We start from the raw sequence: 8,181 nt of genomic DNA, 5'->3' as shown, positions 1-8,181 counted from the left end.
CCATGTGGTCACCTCCGGGGCAGGCAGGCAGGAATCGAACTCATGCCAAAGTGGCTTTAGATTCTCAGTGCTGTGCTTTAACCCACTGCGCCACCAGGGAGGGCCTCTTTGCGATTTTTATTGAACCTTTACTGTGCCGGTAAAATCATCTGCCCACTGGAATACACACTTCCGTCTCCATCTATCACTCCTGGAGCCATGAATTCTGTATTCTACAGAGCTGTGAGTTTTTCATTTTTGTATTCTCTGCAGTAATGAGCAGGTGCCCAGTGTGAACCATATCTTGAGCTACGTGCAAGGTTTGGTAGGAAAAGCCTTTACTTCCCATTTCTCGGTATTCTAAGCATTTTTATTTACCTTTTACTACCAGCAACTTATTATTTTACACATTTGTTTCATTGTGCCAGACAAATGAAAGCTAAGTATATTTAAGGTGTGCACACTTCAAACAGTGTGAAATGAATCAGTGTGAACCACAGTCGGCTAACAAAATCATCACATCACACAGTTCTGATATTTTGGTGTGTGGTGAGAACACTTAAGATCTATCCTCTTGGCAAATTTCAAGAGTTCAGTAGAGTGTCTTTAACAACCTTCATTAATGCCCCAGGGTTTATTCATCCTGCATAAGTGAGTCTTTGTACCCCTTCATCCGCATCTCCCATTTTCTCCACCACCACATGCAACCACCGGGCGCCTCACACAAGGCCTTGCACTGGTTAGGTAGTAAGCACTCATTTGATGACAGTAGAAATAATCACAGACAGCTCAGTTAAAGCACATATGAGAAAATGGCCAATGGGCCATGAAGATTCCTAGAGACACCACAACTGCTAGCTCAAAGAACATCAACGTTCACAACAAAATACACTACACCTATAGCTTTGACAAAAGATGTGAGTCTAAATTTGTATTTGTGCCACTCCCTCCAAAACTCTTGAATGTGTGTACATGGGACCACTTGACAGACACAAAGTCACTTGACAGTAGCTCTATCTGGAACAGCCAAAAACTGAACACTAAATATCCAGTGGATAACCACTGACAGGAAATCTTTAAAACCTGAGTGGGGGCCCTCCCTGGTGGCGCAGTGGATTAAAGCACTGCACTAAGAAGCTTAAGCCACTTCCGCATGAGTTTGATCCCTGCCTGCCCAGGGGGAGATCCACAAGGTGAGGAAGACCTCTCCTGACCCGCCCGCTGCTCCCCTCAGCAGTGTACTTCGTCGATCTGCCTGTTCTGCTCCCCACGCTGTCTCTGGTGAAGCCTCTCACCCTCTGCATCTCTGGCCTGTACCCCAGTTCTGTATGAATAAATAAATAAATCTTAAAAAAAAAAAATATATATATATATATATATTTATTAACAACAACAACAACAAAACCTGGGGGGGGGGGAGATATTTCCAAGTTGAAATTTGGGCCAGGGGTGTGTGCATCAGTGCCAAATGTCACTGTCCCCGGACCCTCACGATGGAGAAAGGGAGCTAGGGGGCACACGTGTTCCCCTTCCAGAGGTGCAAAACATGGCTGCCCTGCCATTATTATACTTAGCTGATTCACTCCATAAGTAAGTAGCCTCTCAACTCCGAGGCCCTGCCACTTGCTCTCCCACACAGAGGCTCCTCAGCCACACCTGTTAACCTCTGCAAAAGGAACTTCCTCACCCTGATCAGGCTGTGACACCCCACAGCAGGCAGCCCAGCTGCCTGATGCTGATGCTAACCCAGCTCTGCCCACCTAATGGCTTCAGAGCTGAGTTGCTCAGGAAGGGGAGAGATTCCAATTTAACACTTTTCAGAGATTTGATGTTTTCAAATAATATTTACTATAGGAAAATGTGTTTGAAACTGTTCATTTCACCTTAAGATGCATTGTACAAAAGCATGAAAAAAGAAAAGTAAAAAAAAAAAAAACATAGTGACCTGAACGAAATTCACAGATAATCCTTTAACCCTTTATGTGTTTCATAGTCTCAAATGTTTTCTGTAAACACATCAACTAAATCCCTTTTTGAAAAGAGACTTTTAAATGCTATTTACTTCACATAGATCAAAAATGCATTTTATGTCAGTAATACTAACATATTATTAAATATTCTGAGGTCCCTGCCCCTGGTCAAGCAGGCAACAAAGCAAAGCTATCTTCACAGACTCCATCTGGAACAGCAGATATCTGATATCTGAAAGAAAAATTTCTGTTTTCATATTCACTGATGACCAGGGAGTCAAATAAAAGATTTAACAATGGAGACCCAGCCTTAGCATCTCATCCTGTAGATATTGCTTTCCTCCAGCATCAGCTGACATCTTTAGGTTAGGAAAAATTACATTTTTAAAATAACATATATCTGTAACTTTTTAAAAATTGAGATAACACTGGTTTGTAATATTATGTATGACTTAGAGATATAAGATCACCCCCTTCCTTCAGTTGTTAAAAACAGAAACATTCCTTAAATATATATATAACTATATAAATATAAATATATGTGTGTGATGGGATACTATACAACCACAAAAAGATGAAGCAGTGGCTTTTGGGATAAAATGGATAAATCTCCAGGTGATTATGTTAAGTGAAATGTCAGAAAATGAAAGATAGGATGGTTTCACTCATTTGTGGGATATAAATAACCTGAAAACATCCACAGGCGGGCTCTCTCTGGTAGCGCAATGGTGAAAGCCCTGCACTATGAAGCCCTCAGAAGCCCCTACAACACGAGTCCAATCCCTGGCCAGGGAGCCGACCCACATGGCACGGCAGACCCCTCCTGACCCACCTGCTGCTCCCCTCAGCAGCATGTTTCGGTACACCTGCCTGTTCTGTTCCCCACTCTGTCTCTGGTGAATCCTCTCACCCACCATACCTCTGGCCTGTACGCCAGCTCTGTAAGCATAAATAAATAAATCTTAAAAAAAAAAACATACACAGGCAACATGCAGCAAAAACAAATCTTGAACTTAAAGAACTTAACTGTTACCAGAAGAAAGACAGGAGAGTGAGAAGAGGAGAGGGAAGCAGAGGAGGTATTTGCATGGGTGATTGGGTGGAGGGTGAGTGGAACATGTGCACATATGGAGGAGCCAAAATGCTAATTAAATTTAATTAATTAAAATTCAAAATTACATGAAAAGAACAATTTATTTTTAATGCCAATGACTCACTGCCCCTGTCTATATAAACTAAAACATCCAAACTTATATTGGCTGGGATATCTCTCAGAATAAAATCTGTCAGACTGCCAGTTTCAAATCACAACTCTGAGACCTAGTAAACACCTTGTCTAACTATTGCCATAGCTTTATGCTCAGTTAAGTCAGCATTCTTGTCCACGGCCACAGTATTCCTTCCATTGTGCCTTAATTCATTTAGCTCTCCCCTCGCACTGTCCATCTGGGCTATTTCCAATTTATTTTCAACAAAGTTGTGAGTTGCTGGCCACAAGGGGAATCGGTATGCTGTGGGCTTTCAATACAGGATGCCAAAAGCCTCACCGAAAGAGTTAGCTGATTTGAATGGGGAGAGATACAAGGAGATTCACCCATGTACAGGGCGTAAGTGTCAGAAACCTGGCTCTCAGGAGGTACCAAAGAGAGCTGGGACACCTCCCAAGCCCAGAGGGTTGGGCTGTAGGGCACGAGTGGGGGTGAGCTGCGTCTCACGGGAGAAGGGAAGCTCCTGCACTCACCTGCGCACAGACCTTCAGGGGTCCTGGAGGCTTCTCATCCTGTTCTTCCATGCTCTCCTCCAGGTCTGGGGGTTGAGGTCCAGAGCACAAGGGGTAAAGCCCTAAGCACAGCACCTCCAGCAGGTCCCCCTGCATCTACCTGCTTCCCAAGAAGTACTGTGGCAAGTGCGCTTCTGAGATCTTTGCCCAAATGGTTACATGTGCACGGAGAGGCTCTGTCCCTCCCGCAGTCTCTGACTTTGCAGGTTTTGCCTAGTTGCCAAACTCAAAGGTCTGTGGACCACCTTCCCACAAGCCAACCGCATGCCCAGGCAGCTTTTGATCCACTGCCAAAATCTGCACCATCTATCAGTCCCTCTCTATTCTACTGGGCCCTAAGGCCCCCACAAAGAACACATACATTGAGAACCCTTCCACCCTGGCCTGCCTCTGCAGCCCCAGGGCAGTACCTCTTCCCAGGGCGAGCAGCAGGATCTGGGATAGAGGGCCCAGAGTCACACTCCCAGAATAAGCGCACGAAGCTCATGACACCGGTGTGCTGCTGGGGGCCAACCCAGTGCCTAAGACTGATCCTCTTATGCTTCATTAACCAGACCTGGACCTCCACAAACCCTCTTAAGCATCTCCTCTTTCCTGTGGCACAGAATTCAGCTGCTCTCCGGACTAGGCCACAATAGAACAGCACCAGCCCAGATGCCCATCCTGGCCATGCCACCAATCTCTGGGAGTCCTTTAGGCCCTGACAACAGTGACTGGACAGGGGGTACCCTGACAAATACCAGTACCCGCAGGCCACGAACAGATACCTGGGCCCCCAATATGCACCTCAGTAGGACAGTTGCGTTCATAATAATTAGTGTTTCTGGGTCAGAAGAGAGCAGCCCCTGGTGAATTCTGCCCGCTCTTCCTCTTACCCACCCCCTCCCGGCCATGATTCACAACACTGTACCCTGGACCTGCACCCAAATCGTTTCTGCCACCAACTTCCAAAAGTCCTACTCAAGCCTCCAGTCCAGACTGCAGCCCAGATGTCTTCCTGGGCACCTGCAGCTCAGGGAGAGCCGGTCCTTCCATCTAGGCACTGTCAGGTTGTGACTGGGGGTCACCTCTGCAGTGGGTGCACCTGTGCACCTGAGCAGAGGTCTCTACTTCTCTGCCACCCCGAATCTTCAGCTGCTCCCATCACTGAAGGTATCCTCAGGCAAGAACAGGGCCCTAGAACTGCCCAGGCTTCCCCATTCTGCCCAGATGTTAGGGCAAGTGCAGAGTGCAGCTGGAGCAGCTCCCACTCTCCCGAGACCTGCAACCCCGCCTGGGGCCTCAGGCTTCTCTTCCAACAGGCACTGCAGAGGTCACCCACCCAGGCAGCTCCTCTGCCGCAGCAGTGCACTATGCACACGCAGGGCAGGCTCATGCCCACAGTCTACATTCAGGACCCCGGCCGTCTGCCATTCCCTGTTCCTGAGATGAGAAACTATAGCCCCCACTCTATACCTCAACTTATGGGACACCCACACCCATGATCTTCCTGAGGGTTCTGGGGTCACCTGCCCCACTTGCCTGATTGCCACCAGAACATTAGGATACCCAACTGTAGCTGGGGCACAGAGCCCCAGAGTCAGACCCAGGGCTTGAGCACTCACCTAGGGTTTCACAAGCTCATGAGAGGGCAATACCTATCAGAATAACACCTTCCCCTTCTTGTGGCCAAAATGGGGACCCTAGGGTGCCTTGCAAGGTACAGCCCTTTCAGGTTGGAATCTGCAGTCAGACTGTCCCTCTGTAACCTGAGCATCCTCAGACTGCAAGCAGAGCTGGGAACCCCTGAGCAAAGATTCCAGAAACACCCACTTCAAAATGGAGCCAAACCGCTATTGATTTCACCTCAACTACTGCAACTCGGAATTTCTACCTCCAACCTAAAGTTTCACCAAACTTGAATGATGGTCAATGCGTCCCAGGTCTGTCCAAGTAACTTTCCCATTCAGACACCCACGTCACAGGCAGGGAGCGCTTTGCCTAGAATCTGCTTCTAAGTCCCAACTTAGGAGTCTGCAGCAGCCCATGAGTGATTCCCATCCAGGGTTCACTGAAGTACACCACCGCTCCTGGGCGAGAATTTGCAGACCCAATGTGGTCTCTCCACTACCAGGGGCGCCCTCAGGCCTGCTCCTGGGTCCCAGAGCTAAATGTCCAGAATCTCATCTCCCCTTTCAAGCATCCGGGAACCAGAATCTGCAAATGAGTATTCCATCACGCCAGTCATGCTCAGGACCCCCACTAAGACCCAGCCTTCCATAGAGGAGAGGCGGGGTTCTCAGGCTCTTCCCGCATGCGTGCACTGGACGCGTCTAGCACCAACTTGGGCATTCTAAGAACACCACCTGACCAAGCAACAGTCACGCACGCGCGTAAGACACACTCCCTGCATCAGGAGCTGCCTCAGCCTCCCTACCAACTTCCGTGAAGTGCCGCCCGTGCAAGTACCACATCCCCGAACCAGGTTCCCGCCTAGACCCTGCGCATGCGCGCCAGGGAGGCTCAGCGCTGCCCCGCCCTCACCAACCTGGGCGTCCGGGGATTAGCGACCCGACTCGGGCCCGCCCCAGCCTCGATGCCTGGCACCGCTCTGCGGCAGGCAGAACTCGGCTTAGCAACCCTCTGCTGCGACTCTGCACAGGACAGACTCGGGTTAAACTGGCTCGGCCCCCTCCCTTGGTCGGCATCCACAGGGACGCTCGGGGTAACCTCCGAAGGGTTGAGATACGCGGCAAGAGCGAGCGTCCGCGCGCGGAACAATGGCTGCGCTTCTGGTCGAACCCGGAAGTGCGTGTGGCTCGAGTACACGGAACTACAGTTCCCAGAAACCACAGCGGCGCAGTAGGCGTAGGAGCGATTTCCAGCGCTGGAGAACTAGGACGTGGAAGTGGGAACTCAGCTGGACTAGAAAGGGGAGTCAAATTGGGGTCCCGGCTGGGGTGGCACCTTGAGTGTCCGAGTTGATGCGTTAAGAGAGGAATCTCTGGCTCTGAGCTCGGGGCTTTAGTGACCCTGTAAACGGAATTGGGAGAGAAACGCCCTGGACCGCTCCCGAGCTCCTGCTGCCTTGTCAGATATTTCTCGTTCACCGTTTCTAGATTCTCAAACCTAGGAGATTGTTGGCACAAAGGCGTTTACAGTCTAGGAGGCTTCCGTTAACGTCTTCAAAATGTTTTTTATACTTAATAATAATAGTGCAATGCCTTCCACTGCCTGACCGATTTTCTGGCTCAGTTACTGTCTCGCTCGCCTTTTAACCAACAACTCAAGCAAGGCTCTACCTCAGGACCTTTGCATGTGCTGTTCCTGCTGCCTGGTAGGCTCTTCCCTTGAGGATTCCACTAAGCTCGCAATAGCTGGTGTTTCAACAGCTCTCGCCTCATGAGGTGTTCCCCCACCGTGCTGTAAACTTAAAAAGTCTTCACTCCCCAGTACTTCCTGCCTCTCCTCATCTTCACTTTTTTCCTAGAGAACTTTTCACTGTCTAACACACCGTGTATTTTAGGTATTTGTTGGTACTGTTGATGTATTACCTATTTTGATCAGTGCTGTATCCCCAGCACCAAAAGGACCTGGCATATAATAGATGATTAATAAATAATTTGCTTTGTTTTGACCAAATAAAACTCCTGACTCTATATTAAACTCTTAACATCTAGCCACCAGTACTCTCCCTGTGAGGAAAGTGTTATATTTATTTTCAACTAATCTGAGGAAAGCTAGAAATTTGAGCCAAAGTATATGTAGATATATTTTTGAGGTTTCACAAAGTGCTGTCTAGTACTCTTGTCGCTTCCTCACATAAATTCTGACCTTTAACAAGCACAAAATTATCACTATTTGAATGTAATCTCTAATCTCCAGAGTTTCTTATAATAGGTTAACAGATAATAGGTGATTGATGTTTTTAAGATACATGTCTTTTGTATCTAGTGAACCTCCTGATATTATGAATTCTATGTTCCATGTGATTCTCTTGACATTTCTAGTGAGACCATCATCTACAATCATTTCATCTTTTTAACCAGCATTTTAACCTCTTTCCTTTTGATATTAAATTGCATTAGCTACTATTTTCAAAACAGTATTAGTAAAAGTGGCATACCTGTTTGTGTTCTCTTTTTAAAATTTTTTTTAAAGATTATTTTATTATTTATTCATATGGAACTGGAGTACAGGCCAGAGGTGCAAGAGGGTGAGAGGATTCACTAGAGACGAAGTGGGGAGCATAACAGGCAGACTGATGACCACACTGCTGAGGGGAGCAGCAGCAGGTCAGGAGAAGTCGCCCACGCCATCAACTCCCTGGTCAGGGAATGAGCTCGTCCTGCAGTGGCTGTGGATTGCTTCATTGTACTGTACTTTTTTTTTTTTAAGATTTATTTATTTATTCATACAGAACTGGGGTACAGGCCAGAGATGCGGAGGGTGAGAGGATTCACCAGAGACAGA

The 8,181-nt window shown here is 47.7% G+C and overlaps 1 protein-coding gene across 1 annotated transcript in view; it reads right to left on the bottom strand.

The window, feature by feature from the left end:
• LOC105853185 (zinc finger protein 180-like) overlaps positions 1-6,868 on the bottom strand; it is a 15,119-nt gene extending 8,251 nt beyond the window's left edge. The window contains exons 1-2 of the mRNA XM_012733480.1: positions 6,257-6,868; positions 3,691-3,755 (exon numbers count right to left, since the gene is read on the bottom strand). Of these exons, the coding sequence (XP_012588934.1) occupies positions 3,691-3,755; positions 6,257-6,416 (225 nt within the window). The 5' untranslated portion in view covers positions 6,417-6,868. The remainder of the gene's footprint in view (positions 1-3,690; positions 3,756-6,256) is intronic.
• Positions 6,869-8,181: the final 1,313 nt, after the last annotated feature.

The sequence above is a fragment of the Condylura cristata genome, unplaced genomic scaffold (assembly GCF_000260355.1).
Source record: "Condylura cristata isolate star-nosed mole 26May11 unplaced genomic scaffold, ConCri1.0 scaffold00041, whole genome shotgun sequence".
NCBI classification, from domain to species: domain Eukaryota; kingdom Metazoa; phylum Chordata; class Mammalia; order Eulipotyphla; family Talpidae; genus Condylura; species Condylura cristata.
Note: the sequence above shows the minus strand (reverse complement) of the source record. Positions and strands in the feature narration are given on the sequence as shown.